This window comes from Triticum aestivum, chromosome 4D (genome assembly GCF_018294505.1).
Source record: "Triticum aestivum cultivar Chinese Spring chromosome 4D, IWGSC CS RefSeq v2.1, whole genome shotgun sequence".
Classification (NCBI taxonomy): Eukaryota; Viridiplantae; Streptophyta; class Magnoliopsida; order Poales; family Poaceae; genus Triticum; species Triticum aestivum.
Window position 1 is genome coordinate 418,430,093 of NC_057805.1, and position 21,303 is coordinate 418,451,395.

The 21,303-nt window shown below is 45.5% G+C and overlaps 1 protein-coding gene across 2 annotated transcripts; it reads right to left on the reverse strand.

Moving 5' to 3' along the window:
• Positions 1 to 518: 518 nt before the first annotated feature.
• Positions 519 to 10,187, reverse strand: LOC123098282 (tyrosine-specific transport protein 2). 2 transcript variants are annotated; one of them, XM_044520235.1, is made up of 3 exons: positions 8,728 to 10,187; positions 3,216 to 3,312; positions 519 to 975 (listed from the first exon to the last, which is right to left on the reverse strand). In XM_044520235.1, the coding sequence occupies exons 1-2, from the start codon at positions 10,095 to 10,097 to the stop codon at positions 3,219 to 3,221; spliced, it is 1,464 nt and encodes a 487-aa protein (XP_044376170.1). In that variant the 5' UTR covers positions 10,098 to 10,187; the 3' UTR covers positions 519 to 975; positions 3,216 to 3,218. The 2 variants fall into 2 exon arrangements, with proteins under 2 accessions (XP_044376170.1, XP_044376169.1); XM_044520234.1 differs by lacking the exon at positions 519 to 975 and adding an exon at positions 1,043 to 1,495 and having other exon boundaries at positions 8,728 to 10,184.
• Positions 10,188 to 21,303: the final 11,116 nt, after the last annotated feature.

The following is a 21,303-nucleotide window of genomic DNA, read 5'->3' on the forward strand; positions in this document are numbered from 1 at the left end:
TACGCAGCAACAACTGAAAAGAGTATGTTATACAACTATGTGTGCTCTTGGGGGGTTGTGCCCCCCTCCCCCCTCTCCCCAGCCTTGCAAAAAGTGTGAATGAATTTTTGTTAGAGGGTTTTGATGAGGATAAATTTAGTATTTGGCCTACTCATGTTTGCATGTTTAATCATTTGCCCCCCCCCCCCCCCCCCCCCCGCCGAACTTTCTCCCTAGCTCCGCCGGTGGCTGTACATCTTCGGCATGAGCCAAACAGTGCGGGCATCTTCATTGACTAAATTGTTCTTACCGTTTCATCTGAATATTTTTTTTAAAGGTCTCTGGAATGCTTTGAAAATTGTAACCAGCTAGTTTTGATTAAAAGAAAAACTCTTGGCTGTGTTTTGTGAATAAAACAATAGGATTACCAACGGTAAAACAAAAGTATCCTGTAGTTTTGTATGTTCATCTTAATTGTCAATTTATCTTTGAATACTTGTCCATTGTATGAGGAAAATATCTAATATGAAAATTAATAAAGCGCGCAAACATCCTTATGTGGTTGTAGCACACGACATCTCAGCTTATACTACCAAAAAATAAAGGCAATTGATCATCTCTTCGTTTGAGCTTCTATTGTCATCTCTTCATTTGGGCACCCTTGCCTTTTGCGGTAGGGGATGATCAGGCTACTATTTCTCCCTCCATCCATGGCAGCTAGAAATCACAAGCGCCATAGCTTGGGTCTTGATCTTCTCCGGTGTGGTTATGAAGGTGATGTTCTATAGTTTAGGTCCCCCGTCAGTTTGACGTGTTGCCGTTCTGTCTTACTGTTTATTCCTATATGTGTGTAGTATTGTGATATGGTTAGTGGTATATATGATAACTGCAGTTTACGAATGCCTCCCTCCACAGCTCCACTGCTCAGATTCCGTTCACCTTCACAAGTCAGAACCTATGATTTTCACAAGCTACCTGTGCCCAGTGCAAGTCGTCCTACAGGAAATAATGCAGAAACTCAGAACATCTGGATCCTAAAATCAAGAGGTGATACTGTAAAATCTGAATAAAAATAATGTATATGGAGCATTGCCAGCAGTTTTTTTTTTCTTCAGACGAGGGCGAAAGGTTTGCCCTATTCATTAATTAAGAAGAAGAGTTCTACATTAACAGGTGACGACCCACAAAGTATTACTCTAGTGGCATGATCCAACACGAAGGCTTGGCGCCCGCTACAACCCATAGTATGGCCTCCTCCGTAATGTTACCAATTTTTACACTTGGCTTAGATGAAATGCTCCTATAAACTCTCGCATTGCGTTCATTCCACACCTCCCACGAAACAAGCATGAGGGAAACAAGCCCCTTCCTAACAGCACCACGGCACCACCATTGTCATTGATATTAGCCATGGCGCACCACCATTCCTTGACCAAAGTGAAATTGCACCACTCATCCATGTGCAGCTCAACGAGGTCCAGTAGGGTCGGAAACAGAGATAAGGGTAGTCAGTCACCTAGAACAAGACATAAGATAAGCCAGCATGCCGGTTTTGGGTTAGGCAACAACCATATCAAAGGACTAGCACATTTAATTCATGATTACGGATACAGCACACTTGAGCAAACTAGCTAATTAGAATGTGGCCTCAGAATTGTTCAATACTTCCCCAGGAGCCAAAATGCAGACAAGCTTATCTGGAATTTTTTAAACTAAATAATCATTTAAAAAGTAGACCCTTACCAAGCATATTTGCAGGCATAGCCTTTTTATCTACACAAAATGGTCTTATGTTGCACAAGAAAAACTACTGCACCATGAGTTTAGACCTGGGTCAATGCATAAAAATACACCCTCTGTTCCTAAATATAACACATTTTTGCAGTTTAAATTGAACTAAAATAAGTCTTATATTTAGAAACAGAGGTAGTAGCTACGAAGCTTTCTGGCCATCCAAACCCATCAACAGTGGTGGAGGGACACATATAGAGCGGGGTAGGGCAGCCGCCCGACCTAACAGGTGTAGCAAATATTCCCTACTATTATGCTTCTATAACATGGCCACAGCCCACAGGCCAGCTTGAGCTCAGGATGGCGACATTGCTGACTCAAAGGTCACCAGGACACAAGACAGACGACCGATGAGCGAAGTGTCAGGGCCTGAGCAGCAAGGCTTTACACGTTTAAGGCACATGAGAGTCAATCAGGCTAGGCTTTACTGAGATTCCTTTACGCTTAAACATCAATGAAGCTTTCATATAGTTAAACATCGATGAAATGTCAAAAAATGTAGTGCAAGCTTGGTGAGGTATTTTTCCATGTGCTAATTTCATTTCAATATGTTTCTACACGGATTTGTTGTCATAAATCTAACATCAAATACCCTTATTAGTATGTATAAAACTATGATCATGATTTCACCCTACCAAAATTTCATCAACATGGCCAAAATGGTTAGTTTATCGACAAAAGTTTGGTGATACAGCACCATTTTTATTTCAAATAATAGTTGCATAATAAAAATAAACCCATTAATGGTGAGGACAATATAGTTGAGCTTTCAAGCACCAATCAACTACAAGATGGTTAATTTCTCTCCCAAAACAGACTTCTTTCGCACATTTAACGGAATGATGGTTAGGCCTGGATCAACATTACAGAGATGTACTGAGTATGTACTTGATGTAATAGACATATATAAAGACACTCAGTTTACTGCTATAGTAAGCACCAGTACAAATAACATAGCTGGTGACCTTTTAAGTCCTAAATAAATCAAAGTTGTCAGAAAAACTCCAGTGGTAAGAAAGAACATCAGACACAAGGGTTCCTAAAAAATTGGTCTGGCCGAATGTTGCTCTAAACACTGCACGAAGTAGCCTTGGCGGCAAGGAGTCACAAGAGAATCCGTAAAAAAAAAGTTTCTCTGGCTTGTGGATAATTCGGTAAGTGGGAATTTTACCATCCAAGCTCAACAATATTGAATTTACTATTTTATTTTTACTGCACACGTTTGATAACATTTTCCCACTAATTTTACTGGAAGAAGTCTTTTGATTACTCTGGTTAGTTCTGCAGACAGTTACAATAATAACTTCACGATTTTAATTTGCACACCCACGGAAATTATGAAACAGAAACTTCAGTTAGTCAAACTCTGAAGAATTATAATTGTGACTTGCTCAGCACTCATGAGCTGTATGATAAGAAAACAAATGTGTACCTCATATGCTTACCTTTTAATGCCGGAATGCTAGGATGACCGCAATGATGAAAAGTACCAAGAGAGCAGCATTCCCACCAGGCAAAATGTCTTCACATGAACCAGGTGACCTGGAGGGTGAAGAAGCAAACCAAAAATGTTGAACAAAATGAAAGTTTACAGTTTAGATACTCGAAATATTGATGCTAACCTACTCTTTTGAAGTTTTTATATAATAAATTATATCATCCTTCACAAGATTAAATATTTCTTGCACATAAAATGACCGCTATCACATAAATTAGTATATTATACATGATACTACTCACACACGTAATGACAAAAAGGCCATCGTGTGCTCTGAAAGCTGGAGGCAAAAAATTGACAGTTTGACTGCAGAACGAATAAAGACAAACGATTGCCTAACTGAAACTGATAAATCGTTAGTGGTTCCACAAACTATACAGCGTCTGTTTAGTAGAATGACATGTTCGTATCCAGAAAAGAGGTAGATGAAAGGGCTGTAGAAGTGTGTGATTGCATTATGCAAGAAACTGAGATGTCTTGTTGTCAGGCTAATCTGAGTAGTAATAAATGTCCTGTAGAAAATTTTAAAGGGGCAGCATAGTTTCAGACAAAAAGTGTAGCAGTGTTGAACTACATTGTTTGTTGGTCAAGCTGGAGGGTCTGGGCACAGACATTCAGACAATTTCCCTATTTACAGCCTTATACTTTTACTATCTCCGTAACTTTATCTTTCCAAATCACATATACTGAATGCAAGCTCAGATAATATAGCCAGAAGTTTCTACATTACAACAAATTTTGATGGTCGTCTTGACATTCAAAGAGCTGCAGACCTATTTACTCTATGTTGAGTTGAACATATAAAGCTATATCATGAAAAGAAGTAACTGTGGCTGTGTGGAAACTCAACAGTTCCAGAGTATTCATACTTTGTTTGCAAGTTATAGAACCAGCCACTCTTCAACTTTATACACGAATGTTGCTAGAAAACATGCTAAACTCATCTAATTAATGCAGAAGGAACACAGCAGTTATCAGGATTTTCCTGTGGAAACAAGGATGGGACAAAGCAGAAAGTCTCGAAACTTGAAGTATAAAAGGGAACTAGTGTGGCGCCCGGATAATTAAGCTACAGTAAACCTCTGTTAACGATGCCACGTCACCATGATTGCTGTTATTAATCTGGTGTTAGTTCGAAACCGATTATAATTCAAAATTCAAAATCAAGCAAACAATAAAAGTTTTCAAATATTAAGACTAAAATGTTCAATAAATAGTAGTTAAATCAGAGGCTATGATAAAATTGTAAACAACATTAATGAAATTTGTTAAGTGACTTAAACAGCCTCAAACAGTGGCTGAAAATATTATTTAATAACCTCTTTATTAATACAAAAGAATTATGAAATGATATTTACCCCAAACTAGTTTTTGGTGGTAGAATATATTGTGCTGTGATTTGTGGGCCAGCTCTCATATTTTACAAAACTCATTTGGTGCCCAAACAATTAGCCGAAATAGAAAAGAATAAATAAAGAGTAAAAAAAAACAAAACAAAACAGAAGAAAAAGGAACCCCCCACACACACGCTGGACCAACCGGCCCAGCTAGCCAACAGTGCCAGCCCAGCCCACCTACCTCAGCCTTTCGTCCTCCTCCTGCAACAGGAGAAGGCCGAGCCTCCATGGCCGCGGGGCACTCGCCCCCGCGCACTGCTGCGGCGCGGGTGGATGAGATCAGCCCCCGACGCTCTCTCTCTCTCTCGCCCAAACCCTAACCCACATCAGATCCCCCTCCTCCCCTCTCTCCCTCGCTCGCGCTCGCCCTTTCTCCCCACTGCCCGAGCGCCCCCGTCGCCGCCCTCCGCTCGATCCCGCGGCCACCGTGCCCCAATCGCCACTTCGCCGTGTCGTACGCCGTCGCTGCCCTCGACTACATCACCTCCGCCTCTCCGTTGAAGCTTGGAGCCACTGCAACGACCTCTCCGAGCTCGTCTTCCCCGCACGGCCGCCGTCGATCGCCGCCTCGAGCCTCCCCCGAGCTCACTCTCGCACACCTGCAGGCTCAATGTGAGCCTCTTATCCCTCCTAGCCCTCTTCCGTTGCCGTTTACTCCCTTTGGCCGCCGTCCTCGACTTGCCCGAGCTCGCCACCGCATAGCACGTCGCCGGCGTCGTTCCGGCGACCATTTGGACGCGCGCTGCTGCTCATTGGCCTCGTCGCACTGCGTAGACCACGCCTAGCTGTTTATTTCACCCGCGCGCGCACCGTAGCACCGTCCCCGACGAGGCCCGTAGCTCACCGCCGCCACGGCTTGTCGCCGGTGCCACTCCGGCCATCCCCGCCCCTGCTGCTTGCTCCATCGGACGCGCCGCATCGCCAGCTAGCTGTAGCCGCAAAGCGCGCATGTTTTGGTGCCCCGTAGCGCCAAACCAGAAAGTGGCCGAACTCCGGCAACCGCCCCGCCTCTCGCCGTCGTCGTTCTAGCCTATTACGGGCCGCGCCGCCACCGTAGGTGGATGCGGCGTCGAACGCCCGATCGAACGCGCCTAGCCGCACCTACTCCCGTGCCCTGTAGCATTTTTCCGGCCGTCTCCGGCGATGAGCCGCTGCGGGAGAGGCTCGCCGGAGCTCTCTCCGGCGCCCCGCCTACGTGGCACCGCCTAGGGCCCCCCCTAGTCGCTGACTGTGGCCCCCAGTGGGCCCGCTGACCCCTGTTGACTTTAGTCAACTGCTGACTGGGCAGGCCCCAGCCACTGACTGGTGGGCCCAGGTGCCCCACTTTGACCAGTTGACCGAGGTCAACGCTGACTGGGCCGGCTTCTGTCACAGACATGTGGGCCCCCACTCTGATAATTAGTTTAATAAACGTTTTTATAAAACAAGTAACTATACTAGCCTAAACACTCACTGACATATGGGGCCCACCCCTCTAATTAGACTCTTAGTTTAGTTTAAATTACTGTTAGACTAACAGAGGCTGACATGTGGGTCCCACTGGACCCACAGGCCCGGTTTGACCCTGGTCAGCGAGTCTGTTGAGTGCTGACGTCATCCCCACGCAATGCTGACGTCATATTCCTTTTCTGTTAATATAAATAATTCCAGAATATTGTTAAATCTTTCAAAAATCATATAAAATAATCCGTAGCTCGGATGAAAATGTTTTCTATATGAAAGTTGCTCAGAAAAATCCAACGAATCCGAATACGCGGTCCGTTCATTTGTCACATGCCTCTAGTATGCTGAACATGGAACTTTCCCCTCCGGTCATCTGTCTAGCATAGGTCCGGAACCGGGAAAACATTCCCGGTTGAATTTCCCCCTTCACCTATTCGTGTAGACATGCGTTAGGTCACACCCGACACGTCGTATTACCACGTTATGCTTTGTGATGCTATGTTTGCTTTATATTTACTGTTTCTTCCCCCTCTTCTCTCCGGTAGACCCCGAGACCGATGCTGCCCCTGTGATCGACTACGTCGACGACGACCCCCTCCTTGCCAGAGCAACCAGGCAAGCCCCCCCTGATCACCAGGTATAGCCTATTCTTCTGTATACTGCTTGCATTAGAGTAGTGTAGCATGTTACTGCTTTCCGTTAATCCTATCCTGATGCATAGCCTGTCATTGTTGCTACAGTTGTTACCCTTACCTGCTATCCTACTGCTTAGTATAGGATGCTAGTGTTCCATCAGTGGCCCTACACTCTTGTCCGTCTGCCATGCTATACTACTGGGCCGTGATCACTTCGGGAGGTGATCACGGGTATATACTTATATACTCTATACATGACATATGTGGTAAATAAAGTCGGGTCGGCTCGTAGGAGTACCCGCAAGTGGATCTTTGTGGCGGAGCGACAGGGCAGGTTGAGACCGCCTAGGTGAGAGGTGGGCCTGGCCCTGGACGGCGTCCGCGGTTACTTCGACATAACACGCTTAACGAGTTCTTGGTATTTGATCTGACTCTGGCCATTTGGTCTATACGCACTAACCATCTACGCGGGAGTAGTTATGGGTATCCCGGTGTCGTGGTATCAGCCGAAGCCTTCGTGACGTCAGCGACTGAGTGGCGCGCGCCGGATTGGACTGGAACGCCACTAGGCTAGGTCTGCTTCCGGCCGCGTACGCAACGTGCAGGTGTGCATAGGGCGATGGGCCCAGACCCCTGCGCGCATAGGGTTAGACCGGCGTGCTGACCTCTCTGTTGTGCTTAGGTGGGGCTGCGACGTGTTGATCTTCCGAGGCCGGGCATGACCCAGAAAAGTGTGTCCGGCCAAATGGGATCGAGCGTGTTGGGTTATGTGGTGCACCCCTGCAGGGAAGTTTATCTATTCGAATAGCCATGTCCCTCGGTAAAAGGACGACCCGGAGTTGTACCTTGACCTTATGACAACTAGAACCGGATAGTTAATAAAACACACCCTTCCAAATGCCAGATACAACCCGGTGATCGCTCTCTAACAGGGCGACGAGGAGGGGATCGCCGGGTAGGATTATGCTATACGATGCTACTTGGAGGACTTCAATCTACTCTCTTCTACATGCTGCAAGATGGAGATGGCCAGAAGCGTAGTCTTCGACAGGATTAGCTATCCCCCTCTTATTCTGGCATTCTGCAGTTCAGTCCACTGATATGGTCCTTTACACATATACCCATGCATATGTAGTGTAGCTCCTTGCTTGCGAGTACTTTGGATGAGTACTCACGGTTGCTTTTCTCCCTCTTTTCCCCTTTCTATACCTGGTTGTCGCAACCAGATGCTGGAGTCCAGGAGCTAGAGATCCCGAGGATGATTCTACATGGAGTTCGGCTTCGAGGAGTAGTTAGGAGGTCCCAGGCAGGAGGCCTTGCCTTTTCGATCGTTGCTACTTTTGTGCTAGCCTTCTTAAGGCAAACTTGTTTAACTTATGTCTGTTCTCAGATATTGTTGCTTCCGCTGACTCGTCTGTGATCGAGCACTTGTATTCGAGCCCTCGAGGCCCCTGGCTTGTATTATGATGCTTGTATGACTTATTTATGTTGTAGAGTTGTGTTGTGATATCTTTCCGTGAGTCCCTGATCTTGATCGTACACATTTGCGTGCATGATTAGTGTACGGTCAAATCGGGGGCGTCACAACTAGTAACAATAGACAATTTATCTTTACTGATAAGAACTGGAGCCATTTGAGTCAGTTAAGCAAACACGGAACTGTTGAACATCAGACAATTGTTGACAAGAAAAAGACTTAATTAAGCTACTTAGTCCCCATTCAGCAATGCCGACGGATATGAGCCAAGGCATTAAGCGTAAGTTAGGAACCCTGATTAGATATTTAAGTACTCTATACTTCGTTTCCATTATTTGAGCATGTATATATGACCATTGGTGGTTGGTTTGGATTTTATATTTTTTACCAATGCTGCTAACTATGTACAGTACGTACTCTTAAGTGATCTAAACGCTCTTATATTTCTTTACAGAGGGAGTAGTATATATATATTCTTTAAAAGAAATATGGCCTAATGATCATTACCTCTTTTTCCTTGACCGATGAATCCAGGCCATTGCAGGAGGCAGGATCCCAAATAAGAAGCAGTTTGCATAAACCCCAGCAAAATCTAATGCCTTGGCAAACGCTGTTGAAAAGAATGATACAATAAATATGGGAATTATCAGTACCGCCAACGTAAGAACCACCTCCTCGTTCCTGCCATGATCACCACCAGCATTGGACAACTCCACACTTCCTTGCTTCATTGAAAAACTCTTAACAATCAACTGCAAAGTGTCTTCCAACTGCTTCGGAAAGCTGACTGCATATCCTATCAAGCTCGTCGCCAATGCAGCAAACGCGAAGCCTCGAACGGGAGCCAATGCTGCTGGATTCACCGAGAGAAGAAGCTTAATAGGGTCATCAAACCTTGCACTGCCGGTCGCGCCTGCCAATCCCAGAATGACCGCATTCCATGACAAAACCATGACCAATGGTACAGCACCCCCAATGAGAATAGCCCTGCGTGCATCATACACCGAGTCACCTACAATCTTGCAGATGAATGGCGTGATCACGTGGAACCCAAGCGTGAGCACGGTGACCGGAATGGCCGGCAAGATGGCACCAGGGCTCCAGCACGCGTGGCCAAGCGAATTCAGCATGCTGCTCCGGCCGACGGAGACGCCTGTCACCACAAGCGACGTGATCGAGACGAGCATCAGGCCGCAGAGCACGCGGTTGACGCCATCGACAGCCTTGAACGGGAAGAACGCGATGAGCACCCCGGCGAAGCACGGGAAGAGCGCGTTGGCCAAGACCGGATTCACCGCGGGGAAGAGCTGAGAGACCAGTGAGCCGATGCCGGCTACGCAGGCGACCATCAGGGAGAAGCTCAGCGCAGCGTAGACGACGGCGACGCCGCCGCCGAAGGTTGCCCCCAAGGTGCTCGACGCAAGTCCTGTGAAGCTGACCTCGTTCACGCCCCCGCTCTCCATGGCCGCGAAGCTGAGCTCGGCGACGAGGACGATGGAGGACACGACGTAGGCCCAGGAGAGCAGGATGGCCACGGTGGAGGGGACCGGGCCGGAGCGGATGGTGGCCGACGGCAGCGCCAGCATGCCCGGCCCGACCGCCGTGCCGATGATGAGGCTCACCGCCGCCCAGAAGCTCTTCTTCTCGCCGCCGCCGGAGACACTGGCCTCGACGAGGGGTGGCGGTTGGACGGCATCGGTGTTGCTGCACCGCCACCGCCATTGCCGCCTTGGCAGTGGCCATGGCCGTGGTGGGGGGTTCTTGGATGCTAGGATTGGGGCTCTGGGCGTTCTTGGCTTGAGAGGGCGGTGTCCACTGGGAGAGGGGACGGCGGTGGGCGGTGAGAAGGTGAGGTGGCGGCGGCAGCAGAGGAACATGGCTGCTGTAATTTGGCAGGTCAAAGGTAGGTTTTTTCCGCAATGACAAGGTGAAACACTGTGGCTTGGAGTTCTCCTTTGAGTGCTGAAGACACTCACAGGGATTTTTTTTATTATACTACGACCTGGTCTCACGGTTAGGGCATCTCAACGATACTGTATTCGTTTATGGAAGGCGAGACCGGTCTATGGACACAAATACAGGAGCCGGTTATTCAAAACTATATGTATACATTTCAAATAACGCATGGCCGCCGTGCCCGGCCGCACCGCCATCGTTGTCCGTGTTGTCGTCATCGTCGTCGTCCCTCCAGCGGCGGTAGGGCGTCGGTGGGTTGCGGCAACCTTGTCCGGCCGTAGCCTGGCGCTCGCAGAGGAGCCGCCCCGCTTCCTCCTGCGCAGTGCAGAGGGATGCCACAACCAATGTCGACGGCGCGCGGAGCCCTAGCGGTGGCTTTGCCCTTGTTACCGGAGGTGTCGCTAAGCGACCACTCCTCGCCGATCTAGGCGAGCTCACTGTCAAAGCGGCATCGGCGGCGCCAGGCGGCCATCTCCGCGATAGTGACGAAGCGGTCGAGGGCCCAGGCGGCAGCCAGGTCTGGGTCATTGCGGGCCCATTCCGGCGCCGCGTCCGACTTGGCGTACGCGGAGCGGAAGGCGGCGTTGCGCCGCTCGTAGCGTGCTTGTTGCCTCGCCGTCCGCTCCTCCTCGAACACGAGGCCCTCGAACCCGAGGCCCTCGAACCCGGGGGACTGTTGCCACTGCCACCTCCAAGGTAGTGGAGGATGCAGCCTCGCGCCTTGGTGAACGCGAGTGGTAGCTCGTCCTTGAAGAACTTCCGAGGGACGGCGAGCAGGCCCATCGATATGGGCGTAGTGGTTGTGCGGCGGGGAGGGGGGACACGGGCTCCTCCTTCACACGCGGCCGATCTGGACGCCGCGGTTGCATGGCGGGGGCGGCTCCTCCCCCTTGACGTAGCATTTGATCAGGATGCCGTCATGGTTATGTGGGGAGATGCGGGCTTCTCCTTCACCCGACGGAGAGGGGACACTGGCTCCAGCTTGATGAGTTAGCACGGCGGGGTGGCGGCTCCTTAACCATACATGGCGGCGACGGTGGCGTCGGGCCCATCTGACGGAGCGATCGCTTCGTCATGAGCTCCATCTACCAGATGAATTCTTCGTCCGTCAAAGCTGCCTCCGCGAGAAGGTGTAGCTACTGATGCGGCTGGTGCTCCTGCGACGACGCCTGGTCCTCCTCGTTGCCAGAGGAGATGGCTGTCGTAGATGCTGAGGGGCCAGGCGAGCGAGGGCGGGCGCCATGATCTGCGTGATGAAGTACTACTGCCGCCTCCGACTGTCGGCGCGGAGAACCAGGACTTCGACATCGCGAGAGTTGAAGATGCTCGGGGAGGAGGAGGGACTCGGAGTGGAGGTAGTGTAGATGTGTGCATAGCCGACGCGTGCTTAAATAGTCGTGGCCAGACCATGCGAAGGGCTGGTCTACCTGCTTCAATGCGGCGCTGCGGCTGGAGCTGGTTTCTCAGGATGCCATGTCCGCAATGAAGCGATGACGCCCGAGAGGGAGCGGCCGTCAGCACCACCCTCTCGTCCGGTTACATCGCTCGGCATCAATGTCGGTCGCTGCATGCTCTGAGTCAGCATGAGTGCGGTGTGCTACTCTCTATAGAGTTGTTGGGCTTCCCTGAAGAGGAAGGGTGAAGTAGTATAGTAGCAGATAGTATTTCTTTCAGTTAAGAACCAAGGTTTATTGAATCAGAAGGAGGCCGCACACAAACAACATGAACAGTAAATGCACACACACAAAGTAAATGCTTACACCAAAAGAAGGCAAGAGGGTTCACTACTAGGGAAAACCCTAGTAGTGGCGCTGGAAATAGTGCTAGTAGTAGCGCGGGTGGCCGTGCTACTACTATGATGCTACAACTAAACCTTAGCAGTAGTGTCGGTTTACCAGCGCTACTTCTAACCATACATAGCAGTAGCATGGCTACTAACCCTCGCTTCCGCTAAACCAACGTTGCTGCTATCTGCACGCCCCGCGCTACTACTAATATTTCCTGTATTTTGTTTTCTTCTGCGTATTGGCGTTGTATTTGTACATGTCTTATACAGTTGTCTTATCATATGATTTTATGATCACGATGAGTTACTATATTAGTGGGTGAAAGAGACGTGGATTAGATTCAAGTGGAGGCAACATGGTGCAGATCGAAAGTACTACTAATCCAAACTTGATCACCAAGTTGCCTCCACTTGAATCTAATCCACGTTTATTTCACCCAATCATATATATATATAATAACTCATCATGCTCATATAACAACTCAGCATCATCATCATCATCATAATAACTCATCATCGTTATCATAATAACAAGTCATACTCATCATCATAATAGTCATCTAACAACTTCTACTCGTTATCATAATAACAAGTCATACTCATCATCATCATAGTCATCTAACAACTTCTACTCGTTATCATAATAACAAGTCATACTCATCATCATCATAGTCATCTAACAACTTCTACTCGTTATCATAATAACAACTCATACTCATCATCATCATAGTCATAACCAACCCTAGTCGCACTCAGGGATCCTATCGTCATCGTCAGACATTTCCTATGTTCATTATTCAAAGATTAAACTTCTAAAATTCAATATATGTACTACAAAAACTAAATTAGATCATTATTATTCATCACGGGTTGACTATCGGTCTGTCGGGATTCTTCCTCTTTGACATTTGCGATCGTCGGTGATGGAAACTCCTAATTTCATTTGAAAGTGCATTACACCAAAATGTCTAGCACCTTCAAATGAAAAAGAAGCTCCCCTCACGACAATAGTCGGGATTCTTCTTCTCTCATATATGGTGGACACTCTCCGTCATTGATTTTTCGTCCGTCGGTGATGGTCGCTACTCCTCCTCCCCCTGGTGCATAACAAAGGTCTAGCACAAGGAGAAGAAGGAGAAGCGACCCCCACGACAATAGTCGGGATTCCTCTTCTCTCATATTGGTGAACACTCTCCGTCACTGATTCTTCGATCGTCGGTGATGGTCGCTACTCCTCCTTCCCCTAGTGCATAACAAAGGTCTAGCACAAAGCGAAGAAGGAGAAGCGACCCCCACGACAACAGTCGGCATTCTTCTTCTCTCATATATGGTGGACACTCTCCCTCACTGGTTTTTTGACTGGCATGTATGGAGCCCCGACAGACTTCAAGTCAACCCAAAATGTCGTTTAATTCTCTTTCCGGCAAATCCAAGGCACTCGATATTTATACATTCTAGCAAAGCCATGCTAAATCATGAAAAAATCCGGCATGACCTTTGCTAAAAAGGACATATCGAGTGCCTGAAATTTGCTAGAACAGAAATTAATCAACACTCCGGCAAAACATAGGCCACTCGGAGGTGTTCTCTGCAAAATGCATCTATGCATCCATTTTGTCGGCATTTTTCAAAATCAATAATGAAACAAAAGTGCATATAACAGGGAGTAGCCTCACAGATACTTTCTAAAAAAACAAGCTAGCTTCATCACATTGTCACAGCTACTCATCTACTACTCTACTACATATATGAAATCATCTACATCATCATCGACATCAACGACATGGGAATTTGGTTGGTCTCACCTCGAGGTCGGAGGGGGTCGGTGACGGGGATGACGGTGGGGATGATGCAGGGGCTCCTTGATTTCTGCAAAAACAAAATATAAACAAAAACATTATTATCCTGATTTTAGGACTTAGTGAAACCCTATAAGCTATCAACTAAACATTATTATATTGATACAAAAGACCTACATTTACTAAAAATTTGTAAAACTAGTTTTTTTACTAAAAATTTGTATTACCAAATATACCCTACTTCTAACCCTAACAGCTATCCATCCATCCATCTATCTATCCAAAGCATTACTAAGAGAAACCTAGTTTAATCCATATGTCTATCCATCTGTCTGTACAAGCATTAAAAAAACTAATTTCATCCACCCATTTATGCAATGTAGGAGGGAGAGATGGAGGGAGGGATGGTTGATGGTGGGAGGGAGGGAGGAGGGACAATGTCAGAGGGAGGGAGACATACCAGGGGGCGACGATGGCAGAAGCGGGCGGCAATGCGGCGGCGACGGGCAGCGACAGGCGGGATGGAGATGGAGAGTGGGGAGGGAGAGTGAGGGCCGCGCGCCCGGGTGAAGGTGAGTTAGACTTACCAGTAGCGCAAGATAGGAAAAGGCGCTACTGCTACCGAATTAGTGGTAGCGCTGGATTTCGCCACCCGCTACTACTAAAGGTAGCCCCGGTCGGTGGCGATGGGACCACTTAGAGGTAGCGCTGGTTGAACAGTGATCCTTTCTTTATGTATTGTATCTGTGTCACTATTTTCCCCAAGGAGTAAGGGATGATGCAGTACAGCGAAGGTAGGTATTTCCCTCAGTAATGAAACCAAGGTTATCGAACCAGTAGGAGAACCAAGCAACACTATGTAAATGGTACCTGCACACAAAGAACAAATACTTGCAACCCGACGCGAAAGAGGGGTTGTCAATTGATATGTCTCCAACGTATCTATAATTTTTGATTGTTCCATGCTGTTATATTATCATTCTTGGATGTTTTACAATCATTTTATAGTCATTTTATATCATTTTTTGGTACTAACCTATTGACATAGTGCCAAGTGCCAGTTGCTGTTTTCTACATGTTTTTTACATAGCATGAAATCAATACCAAACGGAGTCCAAACGCAGTGAAACTTTTTGTGGATTTTTTTGGACCAGAAGACATCCTGTGGGCCGGAGAAGTGCCTGGGGGTGCTCCGAGGGGAGCACAACCCACCAGGGCACGCCTGGAGGCCCAGGCGAGCCCTAGGCGCGCCCTGGTGGGTTGTGCCCACCTCGGGTGCCCCCCGAACCACCTCTTTGCTCTATAAATACCCCAATATTCCAGAAACCCTAGGGGAATCGACGAAAATCAATTCCAGCCGCCGCAAGTTCCAGAAACACCAGATCCAATCTAGACACCATCACGGAGGGGTTCATCATGTCCATTGGTGCCTCTGTGATGATGCGTAAGTAGTTCTTTGTAGACCTACGTGTCCGTAGTTAGTAGCTAGATGGCTTCCTCTCTCTCGTTTGATTCTCAATACAATGGTCTCTTGGAGATCCTTATGAACTCTTTTTGCGGTGTGTTTGTTGGAATCCGATGAACTTTGAGTTTATGATCAGATCTATCTTTTTATCCATGAAAGTTATTTGAGTCTTCTTTGATCTCTTATATGCATGATTACTTATAGCCTCGTATTTCTTCTCGGATATTTGGGTTTTGTTTGGCCAACTTGATCTATTTATCTTGCAATGGGAAGAGGTGCTTTGTGATGGGTTCGATCTTACGATGCTTGATCCCAGTGACAGAAAGGGAAATGACACGTATGTATCGTTGCTATTAAGGGTAACAAGATGGGGTCTATTTCTACATAAATAGATCTTGTCTACATCATGCCATCATTCTTATTGCATTACTCCGTTTTTCCATGAACTTAATACACTAGATGCATGCTGGATAGCGGTCGATGTGTGGAGTAATAGTAGTAGATGCAGGCAGGAGTCGGTCTACTAATCTTGGACGTGATGCATATATAATGATCATTGCCTGGATATCGTCATGATTATTTGAAGTTCTATCAATTGCCCAACAGTAATTTGTTCACCCACCGTTTGCTATTTTTCTCGAGTGAAGCCACTAGTGAAAATTACGGCCCCCGGGTCTCTTCTTTATTATATTTGCCTCTGCGATCTATTTTCCTTTGCTTTTATTTTTAGATCTACTAAACCAAAACTACAAAAATACCTTGCTGCACTTTATTTTATTTAGCGTTTGATCTATCAAATTATTACAACTTTCTCACGTCCATTTGCCAATTTCTGGCGCCGTTGCCCGAAAGGGATTGACAACCCCTTTAATACGTCGGGTTGCTAGTATTTGTTATTTGTGTGCAGGTACCGTTCACGTAGTGTTGCGTGGTTCTCCTACTGGTTTGATAACCTTGGTCTCATCACTGAGGGAAATACCTACTGTTGTTGTGCTGCATCATCCCTTCCTCTTTGGGGAAATACCGACGTAGTTCAAGCCAACATCATCAATCCCTCTCAGGTAAAAAATTGGTAAAGTAATAGATTGGTAGATGCAAAAAAATTAAAGACAAATAAAATTCAGTGAGGTATTTTTGGGTTTTTGATAATATAGATATGAAAATAAAAGATGCAAGTAAATAAAAAGGCAAATAGCAATATAGATATGAAGATATATGATGAGAAAATAGACCCGGGGCCGTAGATTTCACTAGTAGCTTCTCTCGAGAAAATAGCATACGGTGGGTAAACAAATTACTGTTGGACAATTGATAGAACTTCAAATAATTATGACGATATCCAGGCAATGATCATTATATAGGCATCACGTCCAAGATTAGTAGACCGACTCCTACCTGTATCTACTACTATTACTCCACACATCAACCGCTATCCAGCATGCATCTAGGGTATTAAGTTCATGGAGAACCGAAGTAATGCAATAAGAATGATGACATGATGTAGACAAGATCTATTCATGTAGGAATAGACCCCATCTTGTTATCCTTAATGGCAACGATCAATACATGTCTTGCTGCCCCTTCAGTCACTAGGAAAGAACACCGCACGATCGAACCCATCACAAAGCACCTCTTCCCATGGCAAGAAAAATCGATTTAGTCGGCCTAACTAAACCAAAGATTCGAAGAAGAAATACGAGGCTATAAGTAATCATGCATATAAGAGATCAAAGAAACTCAAATACCTTTCATGGATAGAAAGATCTGATCATAAACTCAAAGTTCATCGGATCCCAACAAACACACCGCAAAAAGAGTTACATCAAATAGATCTCCAAGAGACCATTGTATTGAGAATCAAAAGAGAGAAAGGAAGCCATCTAGCTACTAACTACGGACCCATAGGTCTACAATGAACTACTCACGCATCATGAGGATGATGAACCCCTCCGTGATGGTGTCTAGATTGGATCTGGTGTTTCTAGAACTTGTGGCGGTTGGAATTGTGTTTCGTCGACTCCCTTAGGGTTTTTGGATTTTTGGGGTATTTATAGAGCAAAGAGGCGGTGCGGGAGGCGGCAGAGGTGGGCACAACCCACCAGGGCGCGCCTGGGCCCCCTGGCACGCCCAGGTGGGTTGTGCTCCCCTCAGAGCCCCCCTCTGGTACTTCTTTTGCCCAACAAGTGTCTTCTGCTCCAGAAAAATCTCCAAAAAGTTTCGCTATGTTTGGACTCCGTTTGGTACTGATATTTTGCAAAGTAAAAAACAAGCAAAAAACAGCAATTGGCACTGGGCACTGTGTCAATAGGTTAGTCCCAAAAATGATATAAAGTTGCTATAAAATAATTGTAAAACATCCAAGAATGATAATATAACAACATGGAACAATAAAAAATTATAGATACGTTGGAGACGTATCAACATCCCAAAGCTTAATTGCTGCTCGTCCTCGAGTAGGTAAATGATAAAAACAGAATTTTTGATGTGGAATGCTGCCAATCATGTTCATCACATTCTTTTCTTTTGTAGCATGGACATATGGACTTTTATATGGTTCAAAGCAATAGTCTAATTTTGACATGAAGATTTCAATACTCAAGCATATCAACAAGCAACCATGTCTTTCAAAATATCAGCACTAAAGCAAGTTATCCCTAGCCCATCATGCTCAATCATTGATCCATTAATGAAACACACTCGCATATTAGCTACATCCAATGCTCAAGTACGGTCATAGTGCCCCTTAGTTGGTGCTTTATAAGAGAATATGGAGACTCAAATAAAAATAAAAATAGCATAAAGTAAATAGAAAGGCCCTTCGCAGAGGGAAGTAGGGATTTGTAGAGGTGCCAGAGCTCAAAGCGAAAAAGAGAGATAAAAACATTTTGGGTGGCATACTTTTCCCGTCAACGAAAACGACCGAGTAATTCCCACACTTTCCATGCTAGATATATCATAGGCGGTTCCCAAACAGAAAATAAAGTTTATTCCTTTTCCACCATTCTTTCACAATCCATGGCTAGTCGTATCCATGGGTGCCCTCCATACCAACACTTTCCAAGGAATTTATTATTTGACAACATAAAGTAAATTAATTTTTCATTTCGGGACTGGGAATCCCTAATACCTTTGCCATACTCTCGTGCAATGACAAGTGAATAAACACTCATCTTGAGAATAACACATCTAGCATCGAAAATATTGGCCACCCCCTGCCGCTTCATGAGCGATACGAGCACACAAAAAGGAAATTATTTTGAAAATTTAGAGATGGCACATACAAATTTGCTTAGAATGGCACGGGAATACCGCATCTAGGTAGGTATGGTGGACTCACGTGGCAAAACTAGGTTTAAGGATTTGGATGCCCAAGTAGTATTTCTACTTAGTACAAGTGAAGGCTAGCAAAAAGATTGAGAAGCATCCAACCAAGAAACGAAAAATCACATAAGCGAGCATTAAGCATAACTAACACCGAATAATGCACCACAACTAGGATGTAATTTCATTGCATAACTATTGACTTTCGTGCTTGCGTAGGGAATCACAAACCTTAACACCAATATTCTTACTAAAGCATAATTACTCATCAGCATGACTCACATATCACTATCATCATATCTCAAAACTATTACAAAGAATCAAGTTTATTTTGTCCAATGATCTTCATGGAAGTTTTTATTATATCCCTCTTGAATATCTATCACTTTGGGACTAGTTTCATATGTTGCTTTTGATAAGCTCTGCTACCTCTTGAGCACTGCGTTGGTTTTCCCTTGAAGAGGAAAGGGTGATGCAGCAAAGTAGCGTAAGTATTTCCCTCAGTTTTTGAGAACCAAGGTTTCAATCCAGTAGGAGGCCACGCTCAAGTCCCTTGCACCTACACAAACAAATAAGAACCTTGCAACCAACGCGATAAAGGGGTTGTCAATCCCTTCACGGCCACTTGCAAAAGTGAGATCTGATAGAGATGATAAGATAATATTTTTGGTATTTTTATGATAAGGACTAAAAGTAAAGAAAGCAAAATAAACGGCGAAAGAAATAACTTGTTGACGGAAGATTAATATGATGGAAAATAGACCTGGGGGCCATAGGTTTCACTAGTGGCTTCTCTCAAGATAGCATAAGTATTACGGTGGGTGAACAAATTACTGTCGAGCAATTGATAGAATTGAGCATAGTTATGAGAATATCTAGGTATTATCATGTATATAGGCATCACGTCCGTGACAAGTAGACTGATAACCCACAAGTATAGGGGATCGCAAAAGTTTTCGAGGGTAGAGTATTCAACCCAAATTTATTGATTTGACACAAGGGGAGCCAAAGAATATTCTCAAGTATTAGCAGCTGAGTTGTCAATTCAACCACACCTGGATAACTTAGTATCTGTAGCAAAGTATTTAGTAGCAAGTAATATGATAGTAGTGGTAACGGTAACAAAAGTAACGGAAGCAAAAGTTATATTTTTGGTGTTTTGTAGTGATTGTAACAGTAGCAACGGAAAAGTAAATAAGCGAAGAACATATGTGAAAAGCTCGTAGGCATTGGATCGGTGATGGAGAATTATGCCGGATGCGGTTCATCATGTAACAGTCATAACATAGGGTGAGACAGAACTAGCTCCAATTCATCAATGTAATGTAGGCATGTATTCCGAATATAGTCATACGTGCTTATGGAAAAGAACTTGCATGACATCTTTTGTCCTACCATCCCGTGGCAGCGGGGTCCCAATGGAAACTAAGGGATATTAAGGCCTCCTTTTAATAGAGTACCAGAACAAAGCATTAGCACATAGTGAATACATGAACTCCTCAAACTATGGTCATCACCGCGAGTGGTCCCGATTATTGTCACTTCGGGGTTGCCGGATCATAACACATAGTAGGTGACTATAGACTTGCAAGATAGGATCAAGAACTCACATATATTCATGAAAACATAATAGGTTCAGATCTGAAATCATGGCACTCGGGCCCTAGTGACAAGCATTAAGCATAGCAAAGTCATAGCAACATCAATCTCAGAACATAGTGGATACTAGGGATCAAACCCTAACAAAACTAACTCGATTACATGATAAATCTCATCCAACCCATCACCGTCCAGCAAGCCTACGATGGAATTACTCACGCACGGCGGTGAGCATCATGAAATTGGTGATGGAGGATGGTTGATGATGACGACGGTGACGGATTCCCCTCTCCGGAGCCCCGAACGGACTCCAGATCAGCCCTCCCGAGAGGTTTTAGGGCTTGGCGGCGGCTCCGTATCGTAAAACGCGATGAATCCTTCTCTCTGATTTTTTTCTCCCCGAAAGTGAATATATGGAGTTGGAGTTGAGGTCGGTGGAGCGTTAGGGGGCCCACGAGGTAGGGGGGCGCGCCCCCACCCTCGTGGGCAGGGTGTGGGCCCCCTGACGTGGATTTTTCTTCCAGTATTTTTCTTATTTTCCAAATAGATGTTCCGTGGAGTTTCAGGTCATTCCGAGAACTTTTGTTTTTGCACATAAATAACACCATGGAAAGTCTGCTGAAAACAGCATCAGTCCGGGTTAGTTCCATTCAAATCATGCAAGTTAGAGTCCAAAACAAGGGCAAAAGTGTTTGGAAAAGTAGATACGACAGAGACGTATCAACTCCCCCAAGCTTAAACCTTTGCTTGTCCTCAAGCAATTCAGTTGAAAAACTGAAAGTGATAAAGAAAAACTTTTACAAACTCTGTTTGCTCTTGTTGTTGCAAATATGTAAAGCCAACATTCAAGTTTTCAGCAAAGATTATGACTAACCACATTCACAATAACTCTTAGGTCTCATGTTTACTCATATCAATAGCATAATCAACTAGCGAGCATAATAATAAATCTCGGATGACAACACTTTCTCAAAACAATCATGATATGATATAACAAGATGGTATCTCGCTAGCCCTTTCTGAGACCGCAAAACATAAATGCAGAGCACCTTTAAAGATCAAGGACTGACTAGACATTGTAATTCATGGTAAAAGAGATCCAGTCATAGTCATACCCAATATAAATTAATAGTAATGGATGCAAATGACAGCTGCGC